Below are 24,324 nucleotides of genomic sequence, written 5' to 3'. Positions count from 1 at the left end.
GTGCTCAGATCTCTACCCTCCTGCCACCGTTTTTAAACTGCTGGGGCTCCCGCAGAAGCTGCAAGGACCTGCGCCTCTCGTCCTCCCCTGGCAGGCAGGACGGCGCTGTGTTCTGCCCCTCAACTCGCGACTCCAGAAACGCGTGTGTAAGAGAGCGAGTGAAGTTGCGCGTCCCTTGTTGCGTAGGTGCTTGCCTGTTCCTTGCCCCGAGCACGAGGGGGGTCCGGTCCGGTCCGTCCCCACCGCTAGAGGCTGCTTGCCGCCCCTCTTTCCTCTCTGACTGCCGCTCTTGCTCCTCTTTTCGCCCCCCTGTCGCCGTTGCTATGGTGTCGGGGCTCTACGTGCTACTGTGGGCAGTGGCGGCGGCGACGGCGCTCCTGAGCCGGCTGGCGGTGGCGGTGGGGCCGGTGGTGCGGTGCGACCCGTGCGACGCGCGGGCTCTGGAGCAATGCAAACCCTTGGCGCCCGAGTGCCCGGAGCTGGTGCGCGAGCCGGGCTGCGGCTGCTGCTTAACGTGCGCCTTGCAAGAAGGACAGCTGTGCGGCGTCTACACCGAGCGCTGCGGCTCCGGGCTCAGCTGCCGGCCCCGGAACGACGAGCCGAAACCTCTGCAGGCGCTGCTCGACGGCAAGGGGCTCTGCACCAACGTCAGCGGCGACGCAGCGGGCGGCGGCGGCAGCAGCAGCTCCTCCGCCAGCAACAGGCTCGGCTACTTCCTCCCGCGCGGGACTCACGGGGCAGGTAAGGAGACAAAGGGCCGGGCGACTTCCTCCCTGGGGACCCTCGGCAGCGGCGCCCGCCTGCTCAGAGCGTCGGAGTGCGCGTGCGCGGGGGCGCAGCTGGTAAGGCAGGCCAGGTCGTTTGTGCGGAGCAAGCAGCTCGAGCAACGCCAGGGCTCCGCGGGCTGGTCTGTTTGGCTGGTGTCCCGCCTTCCAGAAGCTCCAGGCGGATGGTACAGCTTTCCTTCCTCCGATTTTTCCCCGCGGTGACAACCCCGTGAGGAAGGTCGGGCTGGGAGGGAGGACGGCCTAAAGTCATCTAGTGGTGGTCTGTCCTTGGCTGAAGGTCTCCCCCGTGCGAGTCCAACATTTTAATCACTACACCACACTCTGTAAGCAGCAGGCGGGACGTTAAGGTTGGTAGGATGAGTGTGGTGTTTTCTTTGATGTGCATATGTACGTGCGTGTGTGCGAGGTCCAAACTATCGGGTAAAAAAATGATACGTAGTTTAGTTGATTATGTTGTCTTTAGAGAATGAGGGCCTAGGCACACACGGGTGGATGGACACAAGTGCGATAATAATGATATTCCTTACTGACCTCTGTTAGAAATAACATTTGATACTTTGTGAAAGTACAAACGCTTTGTGTTAAGAACCTCAAGAAAAGGCGAATGCGTGTTTCAAATAGCCTGACTCCTGAGTGAGCGCACTAATGACTAAGAAATCTTTCAGTTTCGTCTGATTCAGCGTGTGCGTGTGTGTCTGCATGTAGGAACTGTTCTGTATCATTAAGCTCTGTCTGCAAAGGCAATTCCGTATGCCGTGCCAGCTCTGTGTCGTGATGGGTGCCTGACTCCCATGGTATCTATATGCAAATTGCCCTGGTGAAGTGGTGTGTGTATATAATGCCCTATGCAACTTCAGTCTGGACTGATAGAGAGCATGTGAGGTTTACTCAGCTGTATCTGCTGCTGGTCTTCCATTTGTGTTCACATCTGAAGTAAGCTATACTTGTGTGTTAGGAAACGCTTGATTGCGATACAGCATAAAAAGAGCATTCTCATGTCAGTTTCATTTAAAAAATGGTTTAAGTGAACTAATGAAATAGCTATAGTGACAGCTTCTTTAAGATATAAAGCATAACCTTTATATTGAGAGCAGGAATTATTCAATTTTATATGAAATTGGTGTTGTCATTATATAGTGTGTATGTGTGCGTGTGTGATATACTGTATAGAGTATATGAAATATATATATGAAAGACTTTAGCAATGCCTCAGAATCATTCTTCCTACTGTGTTCCTCAGTCCATCCTGGCAACCTAAAGACAATATCTTAGGATGATTTATTTGCAAATTTCCTAGAAAGTGGGAGGAGAAAGGGAGGGAAATGATGCCCTGGGTTCTGCAATCAGCAGACTGAAGTAAGACATTGTGCTGTGTAATTCAGTCTTATGAACATTTACTGGGTAATAAGTACAATAGAATTGTAGTGACTAAGCTAAAACTTTAATGTATTTGAAAAGTGCTAATGTGTGATACATATGTGTAGAGGATTGTATAAACTAAAATAAGGTTATCTGGTTTCAGAGGAGGGAAATAAAGAGGAACTTCAAATGGATCAAGCTCAGACTGCCCCATCTCCATTTACAGGATGATTTATAAGAGAGATTTAGGGTTTCACTTCCAGTGCAGTTTTTCACTGATTACAGGGGTAACTTCTACATGCATATATACTTTCCTAGAATGCCAAGTTGGGATTCGTTGTTGAGAAATATTAAAATAAATAAATTCCACAGGAAAGCATTTGTAAGAAACTGATGTCATCATCATGGTCATCATGATCATCATGATCATCATCGTTGTCATCATGATCATGATCATCACACACACACTCAATTGGAGGCTTTGTGTACTTGATTGCTGCCCATCTTTAGTTAAACCTTTTTATCTCAGAATTTGATTACAAGTCAACTGTTACAATGTTGCCCAAAGTAACTCAAAATCTATTTTGATGGCTATATATTTTTGATCCCCAACCCTCTCCTCATCAATTTGTGACAGAGAACAGAGAAAATATTTAAAATGACAAACTTGATTGATACAAATTACCATCAAAACAGAGATGAGAGTAGATTCAGATGTACATTCAGAATAAAAGTCAAGGTCTAACAGAGACCAGGGATGGAAGGGGTTATGTGTGAATTCACCAAATAACCTCCCTCCTTCCTTGTCAATGGGAAGGAGCCCATTTAACTGAAATAGAAACTGGCCACAAATTTGTATTGTAAAGTAGTATTACTTTTCATTAGAAATCAAAGAAACATTTGTTTAAATAGAGAGATCTGGTATGCTCGGAGCACTTAATAAGAGGCCTGTGGAAGTGATCTTTGGTTTCCCTGTCCTTGATCTGGAATAAATGATAGGGTCTACATTGTTGTATGTAATAGGCCATTGGGCTTCAAACTGTGTTCTGTGAACTTTTGGATTCATTGAGTTGACCTAAGGATTTCTTGGTGAGAAGATCCAGAATAACATGCAAAGCTACCCTGGACAATAGGGTACCACTACCAACATTCCCCTGTTCAACTTCAGGGGAAGCATTCACTATGTTCAGGGTTATTTTGCCTGACAAGATCAGACAGTGGACCCTCCAGTCTTTATGGTGTCCTGCATAAACCATGCATACACCATAAAACATATCACAAGAATCTGTGCAATGTACTGGAATATCCTGAGTTCCTGGACAGATATTTCTATGAAAGTAAGAAATTGTCAAACTGTTGTATTAGAGCAAGTTGCTGCAGTCTACAGATGAAGAGGAATTAGCTGACAAACCTCTGCTTAACCATGAAGCTCCTAAAGTGGGGGAATGTTAGTATAGCCTTATTCACAAGGTTGCTGCCAGGTGAAAATCCAGATCTGAACTCCTGGGAGAATGTTGGTATATAACTTGTTTTTTTTAAGGGCAATGTCTGACGAACAGCACCAATCAACTATACACTGAAAGATTTGAGAGTAGTTTTTTTTCAGCAAAGCAAAATGAATTTTTTCATGGACACATATGTTGTGGCAGATGTTCATTCTGATTTTGTCAGTATTAATTTTTATGGTGTTCAGGTACTTTAAGACACCCCTAAATATCTCCAGGAAAAGAAGGGAATGCAGAAAACAAACCCATCTGGAAACTATTTTGTTTCCATTTAAAATAATTTGGAAGCAATTTAATTAGTAATGTGGTACAGGGATACATTTCCCAGGACGATGGAGACTCAGGTTCAGGTACTCTGTCTCTGAATAGGGCTACTGGATCTGGGCATCAAAAATACAGATAGCCACTAGATGGATATTCTTTGCTGCCATCTCATGTCTGTCCAGATATTTGCAGCCCAGGTACCATAGTCCTCCCATGAGGCTCACTGGATGATTTTAAGTCAGTTTCTTCCCCTTACTCAGCTAATCTTTTAATGTTGTGGGTCTAGATTTGGGCAAGGGTCTACTTTCCATTCTTGGGGGAAAGTTGGTCTGTCTGCCAAATAAATGAGGTAATTTAAATAAATAAGTTGATGACTTTTCATTCCCTAGTCAGAAGGAAAGAAATGAATGAATGAAAAAGGAAAAGAGCCAGTTTGGTGTAGTGGTTAAGGCATCAGATTAGAAACTGGGAGACTGTGAGTTCTAGTCCCGCTTTAGGCACGAAGCCAGTTGGGTTACTTTGAGCCAGTCACTCTCTCTCAGCCCTAGGAAGCAGGCAATGGCAAACCACTTCTGAAATCTTGCCAAGAAAACTTCAGGGACTTGTCCAGGTAGTTGCCAGGAGTAAACACTGGCTCAAAGGCACACATCATCATGATTTAATAACAGGCATTAAAATATTGTCTAAATCCATATGTTGGGGAGGGATTTACAAAGCTGAAGAAATAGGAAAGTGTACTGTATTCTGGTAAAGCCATTAATGAAAAATAGGAAAATGCTATTTAAAAAAAGTAATTGCATGAAAAGCAAAAAGGTTCAATTTTGATGAGGCATAAAATTAAATCTATAGAAAGAAGATAATTTGCTTCCTCCAACCATTTGTTGGAAATGTATTATCCCCCACTATTTTTGCCACTTGTCAATAGCGGCAGTGCCAGAGATACTAATAGCAAGTGGCTAGTTTTGACCCCACTACTTTGCCTCTTGCCAACATGCCATATGCCTTTTCTAACTGAATAGAAATGCTTGGGACTTTATTTTCTGTACCATGAATAGCATTTTGCCCTCTATCGTTCTGAGTAGAACTTTTTATATCATTTTTTCAATAGCTGAATGTGAAGCTGCTGTGTTTCTGGGCCCACCACTTAATAGGCGAACACATTTGCTGTTAACCATTGAATATTGTGCATTCTTGGAGCTATTGACTCAGGTGGTCTTTGGCTGAAATATAAACATCCATTGAGGTTGGGAGATATTAATTTTAATAAAATACACAGAAGAAATGCAACCAGGTACAGTAGCAGCTGGAGAGAAATTGAGCACACATACATGCTTCTTAACTGTATGGAAACTTTCTATCTGCCTCATATTTGAAGCACTTCCTTTATAGAAGTGACATTTTTTTTAAGTCTCAGGAAAAATCAAGTAAGCATGTTTGTTTTTTGAACCATAGCAGAGAAATATTCAGAGCCCTGAAAGGGATTACCAGTTCCTTCAGAATAGTAATAAATATGAAGTAATAATTCAATAATGACATAAGACTAAAAAATAAAGCAAAATTACCAGTAATTGGTAATTCAGTTTTACCAGAGTATGTCTTTACTTAGAGTATGTCTAAATCCATTTGTCATGGGTAGGGGAAAAAGTTGTTCATGGCAATCACAAAAATAGACACTCTTACAATTAATGTTATAAGTAATAAATAAGTAACCATTTCAATCCCTTAAAAGTCAGGACAAATTGGCATAAATGTATTTGGCAATCTTCCCAGCAGATTTCTGATTTAGGTCCAGATTCAGAAGCAATTCAGACACGATACGATTCTGCCCTCTGCTGTTGGGAGCTAGAGATGCTTCTTTAAATACAGGAAAGGCAGTTTTCTAGATGTATGTGGTTTAAAATTATGACTAGGAAAACAAATCAATTTAGAGTTTATAGGCCATTTTTCAAACTTCTAAATATAAGTGAAAGATACACAAGCCCTTCAACCCAGTAACAACGCTGGAATGATAGGTTGAAAAGTCACTAGGTTACTTCAGTCATGAGAACACTGAACTCTTTCTATTCAGAAAATAGATCCTGTTCCCTGCACAATCCTAAGGCTGCCATCTTCAAACCATGTGCTCTGAACTATATATGGAATTCAGGACACAATTTTGGGATAAGGAGGTGTTTTTAAGCATTGTGGCCTGAATAGTAGATCATTTTCTGTATGTAATCCTGAATCTAAATGTATGGGACAATATTTATTTAGATTTCTGCTTTGTTGTGCTTCCTCAGAATTGTACTGAACTGATTTTTTATTTGTTTGTTTGCTGTTCAGTAATGTCCTTTGTAAATGATAGCAAAATACAAATTGCTAATATCGAATATTCATAAGCTGCTGTTCATTGACCTGCCATGGCTAACTGCTTGTTTTAACTTGTTTTTATTTAAAGGGAATTCCAGTGATTCAGATGAAGACCAGAATATCAGTAGTAAAGAAAATCAGTCTGTCACCAGCACAAACAGGATGTTAGATTCCAAGTCACATGTCCACCAGACCAAGATAGATGTCATAAGGAAAGAATATACCAAAAATACCCAGCGCTACAAATACGATTCACAAAGCACAGACACACAGAATTTCTCATCTGAATCTAAACAGGAGACTGAATATGTAAGTATTTAAGTTTGTATGTACTTATTTACAAATATGTAACAGTATAACATACATATATGTTTTCATTATTTGATTTTAAAGGGATACATTTTCCAGATAGGTGTTTGTTTATTTACTTTATTTGTTTAATTTGTATGGCCGCTCATCTCACCAAGTGACTCTGGGTGGTGAACAAAATTTTTAAAAGCAATTAAAATAATACAAAAATTAAAATGCATAGCATTCTGAGTTTATCCTGAGTTTTTGCTGCCATAAAAATTAGAATACTGATAGAATGGGAAGTTTTTTTTTTAAAAAAAAATTCTGTTATTCAGTGATTATTCTACAGGTGGATTTAAATATTTTTTCTTATGGAATTACCCATGATTTATAGCTAACGATGTCACCAAACAGCATCTTCAATGAAATTTTATTACTGTAAAACTTCTATTTTGGGGAAAACATTGCAGTTATTTAGAGAGGGGTGGGGAAAGAGTTTTCTTGACTTGATTCCTTAAAGAATATTTTATTTCTTTATTCATTATATATTCTTAGAGTTATATCTTGCCTTTTGTTCAGAAGCTCCAGGCAGCATATACAGTGTTCCCTCCTTCCCATTTTCCCCCATAACAACTCCTGTGAGCTAAGTTGGGTTAACAGAGAACTGGCCCAAAGTCAACCAGTGTCTTTTTGTGGCTGAGGGTGGTCTTGAACCTGCCCCCCCCCCGCAAGGGAAGTCCAATCCATCAGCCACTGCACCACATTGGGCCTACTTGAGATCCAGTACAAATGCCCAAGTATTTAGTACCTTTAATGCTCCTTTACCTTTCACAAGCACAAATTTTCTTCTTGGGTTTGTGGAGGATGTCTCTGTAAAATAAGCAGACTAATAACAGTTACATCTTATACCCAGAGACAAATTTTGTGATTCCTATTCAGGAGATACATCCAGTAATTTTGCAAGATGCAAACGTTTTAGTAAAGTAATCTTATTTTTAGAGAGGTTTGTGTTCATTCATCCACGCTTACTGTTTGATTAGACCAGTTATTTTTCTAGTAATGCATCGATTCACTTTAATACCTCCCAATAGACAAGACAGATTATTAATAAATAAAAATTCCTTGCTTCTAGTCTGTGAGCTTGTATCCCAAGCCACAAATTTTAGCAAGTGTAGTGAATGCAAGATTCTGTATCAACTTTTGGCTGTCTATCGAAATGTGTCTACTGCTCATAAAGTAGTGTCTAGCTTCGTTAGTGATTGCTCTGCCATACTGAAAATGCCTTTGGGCAAAATAACACATGGAGATGAAGTGGCTACTGTTTCTTGTTCCGTATGTGCAGTGCATGAACAAAGTCTGCAAGACAGCCGGGTTGTAGGAAATGTGAGCAGAGAATACTCTGGTTCATGTACTGTTCTTGGCAGGAAAGCTGCTTATCCCCCATGCCTATGCCAACAGGCACACAAAACATTGCTGGGTATTTCTTGGCTTTGCATCAAAATATTCATGGCTGATCTAGACACAGTGTTGTGTTGTTGAAAAGGAAAAATTGCAGGAGAGACTACTCCAAAAGCCTACAGAAATGGAAAACGTTTGGAGTTTGAAAAAATGCAGAAAGTGTCTGTCCTGCTAATTCTGTCACAAAAAGTCTCTCATTTTTCAGAGACAGTCCATGGATTTTGGCTTTCAAAGTGTGTTGCCCTCTTCACAGAAACGAAATAGATAGAATAAATGTATTTCTGTATAATCACCTTTTAACCATATCCCAAATGAAGGTACCCAAACTCTAACATTGGAACAATTCAGATGTATAGGTAGTGACATGCTTTTATAAGCTTGCTAGATATAAACTGCAAGTAGTATTGATGATCAGGGAGAAAGAAGCAGGTGACAGTGAATGAACCTGGTAGCATGGGAGACAAAAGATGACTGTAAAATGTCAAGGACTCGGTTACTAGAAATCATCATGCATCATGGTTTGGGGAAAAATATTTCCTAGATGCTAGATTAATTTTTATAAAACCACCTCAAACTGTGCAAAAGATTTTATCCATAGCAATTTTGCTATGGATCATGCTTTCATGAAGTTCAGTGGGTCTGGCTTCTGAGAAGATATGGGCAGGATCAGACTATACATAAATATTTCACATTTCTAGGCATCAGAATCAAATTTCAAAGTTATCCCAGGCTTTCAATCCGAATCCAGATTCTGATGGCTTATAAGTCTTCAAAAGTTAGCAACCACTTTTTTTCAAACTTTTATCTTCAACCACTGGAGCTATACATTTATTTTCACAAATAAAGTTATCATACTTTTGAAAAATCCAGTCCACTCATGTTTGTTTCTACTAGGACTTTACATATATGAGGGAAATGTGTTTCATTTTCAAGTTTCAGAAAAATAATGCTACTTGAAATGTTCTGGTAAAATACTTCCATGCTTTCTTACCATTTTTTAATGTTATCAATTTTTAAAAAAATAATTTAAAATATTTTTAAAATAATTATATCCTTGGCCAGTTTTTATGCAGGTTGGGTGGAAGTGACAGTCACTAGGGATTACCATCCTGCTTATTTAGCATGTTTAAGCGATCCTTCCTCCCTCTCTCCCTCCCTCCCTCAACACAGCAAAAAGTGACTGCATTGTTACCTGTTGTAAACTTGAGTGCCCATATTTTCTTTGTAATAATGGCTGCAAAAAAAAAGCAGTAAAATGTCTCCTTCAACTTGAGTTCAAGTCTATTTAGTTGTCTTCTTTACAGAAGAAGTTTGAAATGATTCCCCCCACCATCCCCAATCCCCCAGCCTAGCCTATAGGCCTAGTACTTTCTGGCTTTCTTCCATCCAAACACTGCTACTTATTTCTCAGGTAAATGGCATTAATAATACTCACAGCAATAAATACACTGCTACTCTATTTGCAATTCCCAGGTTGCATAATTAGCAAAATCTGCTTTTAAAAGAATTCTGAAATAGCAACAAAATACATGAGCTTGAATAGAGTGCACATACATAAAGTTCAACAAATGAGAAAAAGCAACATAGAAGTCCTAGATTTTTAAATGTTCAGCATTGCTGGGCATAAGGTTAAAGTTTAACAAAATAAACAAAAAGAGCCTTTTTGAAAACCCTCTCTGTTGGTTTGTTGTGTGTATGTGTACCTTGTATGTTTTTCTGTTCTATCACTGAGTTTCAGGATGCATATAAAAATCAAAAGATTGGACAACTGGACACCTGTGACCCACTAGATGTTGCTGAGCTAATACTGCCAGCATCTTTCACCTCAGGCTGTGGTGGTTAGGTTTGCTTGGACTTGTGATTCGACAACATCTGAAGAGCCACAAGTTATACACACTCAGGCTAGGCTTCACCTCCACAAGTAACCTTGCTACAAGTTGGACTTTTTATTTTTTTAACTGTCTCTAGATTCACAGGATATGAAAACAGACTATTCAACAAAAGGGTCTTCTTTAAATGTAGAAGTGTATTTGCTAAGGAATACTGTAATTATATCAAGAAGCTCTTCTGTTGGTTTTCAGATTTCTGATGCAGATGAGATAATATCAGAAGAAGTGGTGCCCAGACAGCACCCGCAGCACAGACATAATTTCAGAAAATGCCCAAATATGTTCCCAAGTAACTTCAAATACAAAACCATCAGTCTGGTCTGTAAAGTTCTTGGCTTATTGCTCCCACCCAAGACAGATCAAAATTCATGAACTGTACAAGATCACTGGGAACTCATGAGGGGAGGGAGAAGAAAAAGGGAAGCTGTTCTTTTATGAATGCAAAAAATGTGAGAAGGTGCTGGGAGACTGAGGAATTATCCCAAATTGGTTTTTGACTTTCAGTTAATTTAAGGAAGTCAATAAATGTTCCAGTCTTCTCCCAGGTTGTTCCATCTTACATAATCCAGAAGCCCCATTCCCAGCCCGCACTTTTCCTAACGCACAGGTAGTTGTAGTAGGAGAGTTTATTTTAAATACCTTAGGTTTGTTTTAGGATCTAAGTCCTGAATCCAAGAGATAGGTATATAATTCATTCTGACTGACCTGGAGGAGAAGCTGGAGGTTGACCTTCAAGGTTACAATTGTCCAACTGCAGTAGTGCCAGTCCATTGGTCAGAAGAAGGAATGACAGATTTGGACATATCCTCTGCATAAAGCATTTGTTCAGTTAATCATGTGTGGTTCTGCATGAGAGTATGTATGGATTGGAACCAATTTTTTAAAAGTAGAGTTAAGTAGTCAGGTTCTTAGGGTATATGTGTGAGAGGCACATATTCATTCAGCTCTCTTTTTATCTTTCTTGAGTGATTCTTGGTATTTTAGATAAGTTTGCATCTTTTTAATGCAGTTGCTTATAATGGTATAAAATGCATCAATATGTTGACCTACAAGAAATGGTTAATTTGTATAAATAAACAGAAATTGCTATTGGCAGGGTCCTTGTCGGAGAGAGATGGAAGACACATTAAACAATCTGAAAATTCTGAATGTTTTAAGCCCAAGAGGATTGCATATTCCAAATTGTGACAAGAAGGGATTTTACAAGAAAAAACAGGTGAGATGAAGTTATTGGCTACCGTTTTTTCATTTCTTCTTCTTCCTTCTATGATATGCAGGTCCATTACTGTGTAATCATCACAAAGTGACAACAAAGAAGAATTCATGTTCAGTACCTGCTGTTTGAAATGTAAAATAAATTGGCAGTAGTTTAAAGCACCTTTTGGCTTAGTTCCAAAGCAACATGTCAAGGACGGTTGCTGTTTTTATAGGCTGTTGTTAATGGCAACAGAGTAAACCTCATACTGAAGTCACAGATGAGCTGACCCAAGTCCTAGATACCAGTGCCCTTCGGTTTAAAAAAAGCAGCAGCTCTTTGAAAAAGAACAACAGAGCAAAACAAAGATGGAGCCAAAGTTTCCATCACCATATGACTGTAATAGATCAATGCTTTGAATTATAAATAGCTCCCTGAGAGGGACTAGAAAAATTGGGTTGGGTTGTGTTACAGACAGCAACTTCAGCAACTCCACGTATCACTCCTCTATATGCTACAGAAGATCACTTCCAAAATCTACATAGATCATGTGATCATGAAAATGATATGCAGTGAACATTTATCTCATAGTAATGCTGGCCTCTCAAGTACTTTGGCTTTCCATCTGGATCAGCCCCTGAGGCTGTGATCTTTCTGACAAATGTGAGTCATTACAGCTACCCATGTATTGTTACATTAAAGGTAGTCTACTGCAGTGTAGCTCATTCAACAGTGCCAATAAATGGCCTTCCATTGCACAATGAATTGCCATGCGTTGATTTGACATGTATATGAGCTTGATACTTCTTTTCTTCAAGAAAGCTGAGAATCTCAGCCACATGGCTGGGAATTCTCAGAGCTCGAATCCCAGAAGATCTGTACAACATAATATTTGGAAAACTGATCTGTGTGTATTCAAATATGTTTAACTTAAATTAGAGATGCTGAATTTCCATGTCTTCGATTCAAAATGTATCATTTTGAGTGGTAGAAATTTTCTTCAAATGGATTGTCAGATTAATCGAAAAAAATAAAAACTTTTATATACAGAGCATATAAACAAGGTGATGAATATCCAATCCAATAGCACAGAGTGAATGGGAAAATGTTTTGGATCAAGAATAGAGGAGCTACAGTGTTATGAATGATAATAAATATAAATTTACAGAAACTGCTGAAAGATCTCACTGGTAACAGAAAGATCCCCAGAAAAGGAAGTATTTTTAATTGATGCAGACCAAAATAAAGTAAAAACTCCTATGACTAATCCTGGTTCAGGCCTAAACTGGAATTCTTTGATGATAATCCTTCACAGACATGTTCTAATTCCTTTCTGCGTATTCCTCTGTCAAGAGGAAGATTTTATACCTTATAGGCCAAGTTCTCTTTGAAGTTGAAAACTTGTGGATAGGTTATACCATTTAGCTTCAGGGCTCATGTCATTGAATGTTGAACTCCTTAACCATAACTTTTCAGGGAAAACACTAGAATGAAATATCCTGATCACTAATTTTTTGGTGTGGAGAAATTGTTTATTTTGAATTCCTTCCCTTCTGGGAGTGAGTGTTTATGGTAGAGGACTTCTTTCATGTGATCACCATCTGTAGTCTGAGGTAGTACAGACTAGAGTGCAGTATGGAAAAGATAGATTTGATAAATCCCTGACTAATTTGTAGTAGATTAACAGAAATCTTAACTACTAGTTGTCTAAAACAATTATTTATTTTTTGTTATACCGCTGAAATTAAAAAAAAAGCTTTGAAATGGGTGAAATAAGTGTGTTTTATGTTGAAGAAATGTGCATTTCTGGTCCTCAGAATAAGTTCCTAGATTAAGAATTTCTGAATTTGCCTCTTGCCTCTTGGTGAAATCTACAAGCTTTAAGTCTGTTCAACCCATAATCTAATTCAGGCTTCCCCAGTTGTGTTGAGATTCCAGGAATATTAAGAAGAGCAGTTTCAATATAACTGGAAACATTGGCCTAGTCCATAAACATCCATATATTAACAAGAGTCTGTTCTTTTTAATACCATAAGTTATATGAGTAGATTTGGTTTGTGGTATGAATACTGATCAGGCATTAATTTAGATGGAATCCCCCTTTCAAGTTCTAGATCAAATCTGCCATAGGTGAAGACATTATTATATTATACTTACTTTTCACTGATATTCTATATGCTCTTCCCTTATTAACAAACCCTGTGGTTATCCGTTTGAAATTTGTGGGAAGGATTTCTGGATCAGAAGTTGCAGATTCCTCATAGGTATGTTCCCAAAAGTCATTTTTTTAGAATCAAGGCACTTGGAGCTAATCTGCTATACATCACAACAAGCATCTACTCCTCCGCCGCCGCCGCTGCCGCCGCCGCTGCCGCCACCACCACCACCACCACCACTGTGTAGATTGTACTTGTAAAAGAAAATTTTGCTTAGAAGACAACCCATGAATGATTTCCCAGGCAACACCTCTGGCTTCTAGGTGCCATTTTACAACAGCTCTGCAGCACTGGCTGCACTGCTTTCATTAGAGAGTATTATTAGTAAACCATTCAATATTTTTAGATGGGCTTTTATATGGTTTGAGAATTGAAAAAGAGGAAAGTCAACAAGTTACCAGCCAACTTGCTGTGACTTCTGAAGAGTCTAGAAACTTTCCTTCTAAAAAATTCCTGCTCTTTCTATTGCTCATAGTGTCTCTCTCTGTGACATTTTTAGAAGCAGCTATATCAAATCTTTTCACATGACTTATGTTTAACATTATCTCCTGGTGCAATAATTTTTATATTTCCCCATACACCATTTGGACAATTGAGGATTTTCTTCAGTTCATATCTGAAGTTGCCATTCTAGCAACCTTTACAGTCAATTTGTGTGTTTCCTTACAGAAGAACTTTCTGTCTTAAAAAAATATCACCCTAAGTTCCAGCTTTCGGCAAAGACAATTTCATTGATAATATCATCTTCTCATTTTTTTCCTGTTTTTTGAACTCGGAAGTTAGTAATTCTTTATAATTGGTCTGTCTGTAGGTATGATGTCTTTAAAACAGCACAGGATGGTATACTTGTAGGTTCACCATTGTATCCTGTCTGGGCTGAGAGGTAGTGAAAAAATAAGATCCACCCACTGAACTTTGTAGCTGCACAGGGATTTGAATCCAGTTCTTTCCTATCCATATCTAACACTATCTGCAAGTACACATTAGTTTTCTGTGCTTTAATTAGGACAGGTTGAAATTTGGGCAAAATATGTTCCTCCTGAGGTTGGTGAATAAAAACTTCCAGTAGGCCCAGCCTGCATAGACAATGGTGCAGTAGGGTGGGAGTTATAATTCAGCAGAATATGGAGGGTCATGCATAGCTCACTCCTGAATAATGAGGTTCCAGTTGATATTCACTGAGAGTTTCGTTGATCGGCCTTTGTATTTAAAACAGAAAATATTTTCCTTGCTCTGTGAAACACAAGCACAAGTTAACTTCCCAAGAACTGCGATTCTATCCAGCAACAAGGAAGAATATCGGCAGTAAGCTCCTACTGTGTTGGCCAGTGAAGTATGAATGTTGCCCAAGAATACCCCCAGATTCCATGACCAGAAAGCTGACAGAGGTAGTGGAATAATTAGTTGCATATGTCTTTGTGTCGTTTTGATACTTGTTACAGAATTTGGGAAGCCACTTTCAGTGTTGGCAAAAGTAGAGAAATAGGTATGGTATTTATGAAAAAAGAGCAGGGTGATAGCAATGTAAAGGCATAGAAACAGACTAGCTTTTCAGAATCTTTCTTTCGGGACGTGGAATGTTCAACTTGAGCACTCCATGCTTATAGTGAAAATTCTCTCCATATTGCTTTTCTTAGAACCCAAATACTGAGACTTTGAATACTGTGTGCCAGCTATTCTGTTTCTCACTGGGGACCACAGTTCTGCAGACTCATTGATTTTGAATGTTGATACATTTATTTATATTCTGCCTGCCTTCCGTCATGGAACTCACAGCTTGCCACAAAGCCCAGATAATAAAGAGAGGGAGGGGCTTTCATTGGCGTTGTGTGTTAAATATAAGTAACAATTTTTTGGATCCTGACATCTTTGTTGAAACGGCAGAAAACCTCTCATCCTCTAAATCACAACCTTCAGAAGAGGCTACTCTTATCCATATTTTCAGCTTGTTCCTATAATAAAGACACAATAAGTTATATACAATAAATCGTTTCTGCCACTTGGGACTGTTTCCTGGGGTATTACTGAGAACAATAGCAAAATGTTTCTTGAACTCATTGCTGCTGCCATAGCTATCACTTGCAGTAATTTCAGATGGAGGCATCATGCAGTATCAGCTGTTGCTGCACTCTGTATTGGTGTAAGCATCAGATACATTCCACAAAAGGAGAGGTGTTGAAATCCCAGCAGCTGTGCTCCAGAAGGACTGAGGGTTTAAATGGTTGCACTGAATAGTCCATCAGAATTGTTGAGACTTCCAGTCCTTGGAGATCTGTCTGTCAGATGAAGAGCATTCTTGCACAGTCCTACATGCCTCTCTGCTTGGCCACTACCTACATATGTACACAAACCTGTCTCTCGTCGTCTTTTCAGCAAAAGCTTTTCTGTTATGTGTGAGAATGTAGCTCTGAAAGGCACTTTTTTCAAACGGGTTTGTGCTCCTCCAGGCAAGGAAAGGAGCATATGCCTGGCGCTATGTGAAGCATTTGACTTGCAAATCATATTGCACAAGCAGAGCACTTTTGATTGAAGAGTCAAAGCAGTTCGATCCTTCAGAAAGCTTGGTAAAATTGTTTGGCTTTCCCACTGTCTTTCTGTGTGTTGGTGTGTGCTCAGTCCCTTTGCTTTGCTGACTATCTCAGCAGAAATACAGATAGTTGCCTTTGATGCAGACATAACAAACTTTCTGGAAGATGGGACTGCTTTAATACTTTGAGCAAGATCTTTCATTTATGCATTGTGCTTTGCAATATGTCTGTTTATACAGTCCCAAAGTTTTCTGACAATGGAAGATTTTTAAAAGAATGGACACTAGAAGAGAAAGAGAAAAAAGCCAGTAGGGAAAGGACTACATCCCCCTCCCCCCACTGCCACTCCCCCAATTTATGTGCATCTTTGTCTCACTGGCCCTGCAGGATTTACGAATTAGCAAGTCTTTCTTCTGTTACATTCACTTATGTGTTAGCATAAATAGGCTCCTAGTGTTGAGACAACTCATCTGTCTTATAGATGTCAGTAAATTAAACTTGAAGATTTCATAGGTAGGGGGCTAGTTTTGATTGAAGTAGAAATAAAACTTTTTCAGGACTATAGGGTTTTACTGTACAATAAGAGCTCAGATGCTGGTCAGTGACTGTAATAAAGGTTTGATTTGATAAGAGCTCAAATCCTGGACTGTTCCTCTAGTCCCCCCTCACTCTTCTGGTCCTTCCAGGCTAGATTGGAACTCATTTCACTGAAGAAGATTTACATAGATCACGTGATCTCAGCTGCAGTTCGTTGACAGTTTTGTAGCTGAAGTGCACAAATTAGGAAAGTACTAGTACTAGGAATTTATATTGAAGCCAAGTAATTATGTCATAATTGGTTGAAGTGGGCTGTTAAATTTATAGAACATATAGAAAGATTGAAAGAAGAAAGATTGATGGGAAAAAGGACTTCAGAATTCTGGGTACAAATAATCTGCTGCCACTTAATTGACTTGTGAGAATTGGATGGATAAGGGAGCTGTTGATCCAGGATACATTCAACCTTTAGGATAAACATGTAAAACATAAACTCTTACCTCAGTTGAGCCCTGATGACCACATAGACATGTCCACGTAGTTTTCTTGGCAATGATATGTAAGTGGGAAAGAAGGAGCAGTGTTGTAAATCAAGTCTTCTTTTTCTCCCAACTTGGCTTTTTTATTGTTCCTGACCTACTGCAGCTTCACTCACCACCTCCTTTATTTGGCATTGATCTGTCCGAGAAATATTTCAAATGTAAAAAGAGAGAGAAAAATAATTTGCTTTCTTCTCTGTATACATGTATATGGATGTGTTTCCTCAATGGGCCAAAAGGCTTTGAGTAAAATTAAGATTTGAAGGCTCAAGTGCCAGGATACATTTTCTAGAAAGAAAAAGGATTGAAGAGGGAGAAGTTGAAACTGCTTGCTGCAAACAAGAAAACATGAGTATGTGGATATATTTGAGAAGATACATTAAATTAATACAGCAAAAAGATTAATCTGGGGAAATTGAAGGTATAGGACTTGAGTCAGGTGAAAGATTTATACAATCTGAAGAGAAACCAGAGGATAATTTATACTGAGGGAGCAGGAAGCCTGATTTGTACAAAGCTGTACGTTGGATAAGATACTGAAGAAAAGGAATCTGTGTGAATAGTTGAAGCTGAGGTTCTGAATGGATGACACTGACATGCCCCTTAGGAGGTAACCCACAAGGGAGAATTGAGACCTTGGATTGAAAAAATGTTCCTAGCTTCTGCACTAGATTGTTTGTTTATTTTTGCAGGTATGTTGAAAAATACTGTCGAAAAGACGGCATTTTTAGAACTGTTTAAAAACAGAAATAGCTCAGTTTTTCTTTTATAAGTTGTTAGTATATGATTTTTTTTTAAATCCATTCAGTCATGTCCATTTCTTGGAAACTGCCTGGACAAGTCCCTGCAGTTTTCTTGGCAAGGTTTTTCAGAAGTGGTTTGCCATTGCCTCCTTCCTAGGGCTGAGAGAAAATGGCTGGCCCAAGGTCACCCAGCTAGCTTTGTGCCTAAGGCAGGACTAAAACTCACGGTCTCCCTACCATATGTGTAATTACATTGAATCAAACTAGGCAACAACATTAGAGATTTCTTGGTAACTTGTAATTTGTTCTCTGCATTTTTTGTTGCATATGCTTGAGTCACTTATTTAATTGGAATTACTTGTTTGGCCACATATCTCAGACTGACTTTTCCTGCTTGTTTTATTCTTTGTTTATGAAATACCATACAGTAATCTGGATAAAATTAGTGGACCTTTTGAAGATTGCTGTGTGCAGGACTCTGTTTTGGGCAAGGACTGTGCTTTGTGACATTTAGTTTTCTCTAACCATGAATCTCTGCTTCTGACCAAAAAAATCTGTTTCAGAACCAATTAAGGTGTGTTTTCCCCATCTCCCTGTCATTTATTTACAACAGGAAAACTGTCCATATAGTTTCCTATTTAACTATGTAACTATTACAGTTGCCCTGTAAGATGCCAATTCCATTACTCTACCATATAACTGGCAATGAGATTGAATGAAAGACTTAAGTAGAAATAGCTGAGTCATTTTCATCTCATCCTCACAGTGCCTCTTCTCTTTATCATTTTATCTGTTGTTATTTCAGTAGCATCGCTACCTACAGCTGTACAAATGCATTTGGCGTGCATGCCTGTCACAGTGACACACATTGTGACAATGTACGTCTTGCACTTTCCAATTTTTCCATCATCTGTTTTTTTTAATAAAAATTTATCATGGGATAAAAGTCATTACAGCAATATTTTAAAAATGGTATTTTTTATTTCTTTTTACTACTATCAGTATTTAGCAGTTATGTGGTTTTTTTCCAAGAAATAATATGCAGCCCCATTTAAAAACTCTTATTAAAGAAGATTGATAATAGCTGTGTTGTTGTGACATGACTGTATGGTCAAAACCCCATAGAGTTAGTTTTCTGTATTTAGACTGACTATTAAAGAACAGAGAGCAATGGAATCAGTCGGCTGGGGAAGTTGCCAGGTGCCTGGGAATCTCCTTCACAGGCATTTTTAGGGAGAGGCTAGGTAAACATATGTCCGAAATGGTTAAGTCTAAACCACAGTGCAGGCAATGAGGTGGGAAGACAGAAGCATCACTTTGCATTCAGGTTGACTTGCAACCATTATACCAACGTGTTTCCAGTTTTCCTCAGCAATGATAAAGTCCAGCAGTTTGTTTTAAAATATCAGTAACTAGTACAATTTGGAAATCGCATATAATGTTTTCAGTGAATGTTCTGTCAGTGAAATTGGAGATATATTTATTAAAGAAATGTAAAAAAGATAATAATATATCAAAACTAGCACATAACTATGAGAACTGGAAAACTGGATTCTTTCATCCCAAATTTTTTAAGTTTTATAGATTCTGTCCCTCACTCACTCACTGACTCACTCACTTGAATCTTCCTTAAATCCATGGTTCTGTGTCAGGGATGGAAGGGGATAATAGCTTCTACAAGGATAAGACATGGTAGGCACAGAGATAATCGCAACTGGAGGAACAATACCAGAATAAAAAAAAAGCTAAACTTCAATGCGAAAAAATGTTTTTAGTAATCTGATTTCCGGGGAGGTTTATTTGTTATTTCCCAAGTTTCACACACACACACCCCCAGGGAAACTATTTACATTTACTCTAAGGAATTAATATTCATTTTGCTACCAAACATTGTTCATGGTTCTAGAAAAGCTCTTTTCTCCATATTTCACCATTAGTCTTTTAAATAAATCTGATTTGCTAAGTTTATTGATTTTCTAATTTTTAAAACTGAGCATTTTCTCCCACAGTAGTCATGCATTAGAAATAAGGTAAAGAAAAGCTTTCACCTTTTTTTTAGATGGGGGTCTACTTATTATTCAATTGCTAAGATGCATTCGGGATGCGGTGGCACTGCGGGTTAAACCGCTGAGCTGCTAAGCTTGCTGATCGGAAGGTCAGCGGTTCAAATCCGCGTGACGGGGTGAGCTCCCGTTGCTAGTCCCAGCTCCTGCCAACCTAGCAGTTCGAAAACATGCAAATGTGAGTAGATTAATAGGTACCGCTTCGGCAGGCAGGTAATGGCGTTCCGTTTAGTCATGCCGGCCACATGACCACGGAAGGGTCTACGGACAAACGCCGGCTCTTCGGCTTGAAACGGAGATGAGCACCGCCCCCTAGAGTCGGACACGACTGGACTTAATGTCAAGGGAAACCTTTACCTTTACCTTTAAGATGCATTCAAGCTAAGTGAAATATTTCCTAAGTAGATGGAGAAGCAGTATTCCTATCTTTTTTCTCCCAATCTCTGCAAATGATCACGTAGTAATATGCTGTTGCATGACAGCAAGGAAGGTTTCTTTGTATTTTATCTGCTAGCATTGTAAATAGCTAGGTTGGTCCATCATCTGTGAAGAATGGGACTTCATAAAGCTCACTATGATATGTTGGAGAATCTTAAAAGTTCTTTTTTAACTTAGAAACATTTTACAGTGTCACATATAAATGTATTGCAATATTCTATTGGCCAATTTTGATTCTGTAAGAAAAATGTTTGCATGATACTTAAGTATGATTTATGCACGTATCTTAGATGGTGTCAGTAATGCCTTCAATATAGCAGATATTTATTGTAGGCTGTTTTACAGTTAGTAACTTTGCTTTTTGTAATTCTTTTTTACAATCTCCTTTTGAAGGAGGGATTCTCAAGCCAACTTGCTGATTTTTTTCAAGATTTGCTCCAGTACATAATTAGATGAAAATCATGAGTTAAGATGACTTTGCCAAAAATCTCAATAGCTTACACTCTGAATCCTGTGTAACTAAGTCTATCTATAGTCAAAACATCTTTGGTAAGCTCTTTTAATTAGATGGTTAATTTGAGATATATGTAACCTGACACTACAAATTTGAACAGATTTTCATTTCTGTAGAGAAAGGCATATGTGATCTGAATTTGTTATTTTTAACATGGATAAAGTAATTAAGTGAATGGTCTTCTTCGCCATTTATTAATTTTTCCTGAGTCATAACAATTGCCTAAATTATAGTAAGGAATTTGCTTTCACTGGTCATTATCTCTTTGGACAACTGCATGCATAGGAATACATAGACTTCCAGTATACCTAGCAGTTGTTGAAGTGATAACTCTGTTGCAAGAGATTATGTATCTGCTAATAAATGTCAACTACAAGCCTGGAATTCCTCTGGCAAACAGATGCAAGTGGAGTTGTCACTGTAACCAAAGCTGCTTGGTCAGGCATGTGTTCTCTTTAAGGCCTATCAAGAGGCAACTGCCTTTCTTTCCCAAATAAAGGGTCATGCATAATTCCCTTACCCGTGAGATTTCTGTTCACCCATTAAAGGTTGATGAGGCTCTGTGGTGGTAGACAGCTGTAGTGTGTAGTATTACTTCCCATGATTTATAAGGATTTTCCACATTTTGGGGTGACTAAGAATAGTTTGTATGTTGTGATAACTAGAACTTTAATAGCTATTTGGCAATGTAAATTTTCGCTCTAATTCTTTTGAGAAGATAAAATACTATTTATTCTCAATGCTAGTACTGTTGATTAAATGTTTATTGAATTCATTGGATCCAGTACCATGATGTGGAACATTCTGCTCATCTGTCTACAGCACTAGGGAGTTCTAATGCCAAATAAGCCAAATGTAGCCCAGTCTACCCAATGTTAATCTTACTTAACTTATGCTGATCAGATATGAACATGCTCAGTATTGTCTGGATGGTGTTAAGTACCAGATATGACTTTGTTTTTGTGTTACTTTGTAAAAATCATTAAAACTTCAATGATCCAGTAGTCCATACAAACTGTTTTACAAATATATTTTGCTGGAGAGCCTTAAGAGTGGAGACAGGTACAGTATTTTCAGAATGACGTAATTATCGTATCAAGTGCATGAATATTTTTTTGATACCAGCAGGTATGGGTAGGCGTTCAATTTTTCATGTGGTTCAGTTTGAACTGGGAAAAGCTGATACTTGGCAAGCAAATTTTGAACAATACATCTTCAGTTTCTAAGAGACATATCCTTGTTTCTCTTAGTGCATAGGATAGTTTTGCAATCAGTTTTAAATGTTTAATGAAAATGGTTATTCAAATAAATCCATATCCAGCTAATTGGCTCAGTAATTGCATGTATATATCCTGAACACAAGTTGTGAACATGGTACATCACTGCAGATAATCTCTGCTGTGATTTCTCTTTGGAGAAATACCATTATCTTTAGTTAGGGCTTGGCCCTGAAACTATTAAAAATATTTAGCTAAATTGGTTTTTTGTTTTATATAAATAAAATGCAACCATTTTTCCTCCTGTTTTCCAGTGTCGTCCATCCAGAGGCCGGAAGAGAGGCTATTGCTGGTGTGTGGATAAATATGGGCAGCCACTCCCTGGATATGATGGGAAAGGGAAAGCAGATGTCCATTGTTACAATTTAGAAAACAAATGAGAAGAGGCCACCATCTTCCAGGGAGTCTGTGTGTGGCATCTTGACCAGTCAGAGGCCTTGGAGTGACTGGGCTATAGCATGGAATGCGTTGGACTTGGGAATTCTGAGTTTTGGCCCCTATCTATATTGAGGAGAGTCAATGACTCTATGGATTCTGCAGCTGCATCCTGCCACTGATTCACTTTCAGCTTTCCATAGATTTACATAGGGAGCTCTGAAATCCCAGATAAATCTGCACTATTGATCCCCAGAATGAATAAGAAAGGAAAAAAAAGGCACTTCAGAATGGATTCAGGGAGCCTCCACTGACTTTGGTTTCTGTTTTTGTTTTTTAAATAACGGCCTGTGACCAATTTGATCCCGAAAGATAACTGTGTTTTTATTTTGAAGAATTTATAGACTGTAAGTATTGTGAAGATATTTAACACATTGGGCATGACACAACCCAAGCTAAGCACTTTTTAAGTCACATCAATTATTCATGTGTTTAAATATCTTCCATTGAAATAAAAAGAACTGAAGTTGCTATCCTGTATGCACTTAGCTTGAGAATAAGCCCCATTAAACTCAGTGGGACTTATAGCTGATAAATGTGTAGGATTGTGCTGTTAATAGTGCTTATCTTGGGCTGAATCACACTCAAGGTTTTAAACTAAGCTGTTTTGTTTTTATACAGGTCTGACGGGAACTTTATTTTCACGGGTAAAACATGTTTTATTAAAAGAAAAAGCTCAAAGAACTTTTAAAAGATACATGTTTCTACATGGTTATTTTTCCTGTAAAAATATACTGTATTATGACTGTTCTGTTAGTCTGTATTTAATATAATTTTTTTAAAATAAACTATTTAAATGTAACATATAAATATTCAAATGTTACCCAATCATTATAGCATATGCTTCCAAATTCTCTTTCCCAGGAGACTTACCAAAGCCTGTGCATGTTAAACAGATAATGGATTGTGAAGTGGACCAATCAGTATTTGCAAGATCCTAGAGACAAAAAGAAGCAATGCTCTTCAGTAGATAATGTGCAAAGGTTTCCATTCTTCATGATCATTAAATCTTAATTAACATTATTCATGAATCCTTGTCCAAGACTGGCAGATTTCAAACTTACATCTCTTGAGGCTCGTCTGAACCAGTTTCCTCCAAATATTGATAAAATCAGTTGAGTAGCCATTAGGCAAAAATAGAAACAGTAGACAAGGAGAGAAGGATTTGATTAACTTGACAACAAATACATATCAAGTACTTTACTAGACCCTTAAATAAAGTTTAGGCACTGAATTACAGGACATGTGAAAAATGCCTCTCAAAGTGACGTCTGATCTACAAAAGCTTATGCTATAACAAATTTGTCAGTTTTTAAGATGCCATGAGATTCTGTTGTCTTTGTCTGGCAGATGTCTAAACAGCCTGTTCAAAAGGTTTAAATATTTGTCCCTTGTTTCCAGTATGCATGTTCAGTGGCTTCCTAAATTCTTGACATTGCATCTAAAGAAATGGGATGCAGATAATGAAGATTTCATGTAAGACACTGAACTGTAAGAAACTTTACATGGGAAAGGATTGTGTTTTCACATATATGGGTACTTATTAGTATTTTTAAGAGAAAATACTAAGCAAACAATGTCATACCCCTCTTTTAAAATGAATTATAAAAACTACAACATCCTGTGGCAATATTTCTGGTTGACTTGTATGTTAATTGGGAGATTGTGAGACAGGAGTTAATTCAGATAGCAGTAAAAATAATAGGAATTGAAGTGATTGATTATTTTCCAGTTTAAACTGAAATATTTTGGGGCCTATTCTAAACTCCTTAACAATGTGAACAGGATCAAGCTTGATATCAGCTTGGCAGCATTCTTTTTGTATTCCATCCAAAAATGTAAAAATCAAGTTCTCCTGGTTGCCAGGTGTAATTAGAGTGGGACATGATTAAGTAAAATATGTGGAATTAGTTATTTTTGGCATGCAGAAAACTGA

At 38.4% G+C, this 24,324-nt stretch overlaps 1 protein-coding gene across 1 annotated transcript; it reads left to right on the top strand.

Annotated features, from left to right (window-relative positions):
* The first annotated feature begins 323 nt into the window (after window positions 1-323).
* Window positions 324-23,709, top strand: IGFBP3 (insulin like growth factor binding protein 3). The gene is made up of 4 exons (XM_063304220.1): window positions 324-741; window positions 6,354-6,574; window positions 11,000-11,119; window positions 22,208-23,709. Exons 1-4 carry the CDS (start codon window positions 324-326, stop codon window positions 22,331-22,333), a joined length of 885 nt encoding a protein of 294 aa, XP_063160290.1. The 3' UTR covers window positions 22,334-23,709.
* Window positions 23,710-24,324: the final 615 nt, after the last annotated feature.

Source organism: Candoia aspera, chromosome 4, assembly GCF_035149785.1.
Source record: "Candoia aspera isolate rCanAsp1 chromosome 4, rCanAsp1.hap2, whole genome shotgun sequence".
Lineage (NCBI taxonomy): Eukaryota > Metazoa > Chordata > Lepidosauria > Squamata > Boidae > Candoia > Candoia aspera.
The sequence above is the reverse complement of the archived record's forward strand: the minus strand, read 5'-3'. Positions and strand labels throughout refer to the sequence as shown.

Excerpts from the sequence above, each read along its gene's own strand:
- IGFBP3 (XM_063304220.1), top strand. The coding sequence starts at position 324 with ATGGTGTCGGGGCTCTACGTGCTACTGTGGGCAGTGGCGGCGGCGACG. Across the intron at positions 742-6,353 it reads GCGCGGGACTCACGGGGCAG|GGAATTCCAGTGATTCAGAT; the intron begins GTAAGGAGACAA and ends TTTTATTTAAAG. Across the intron at positions 11,120-22,207 it reads GATTTTACAAGAAAAAACAG|TGTCGTCCATCCAGAGGCCG; the intron begins GTGAGATGAAGT and ends CCTGTTTTCCAG.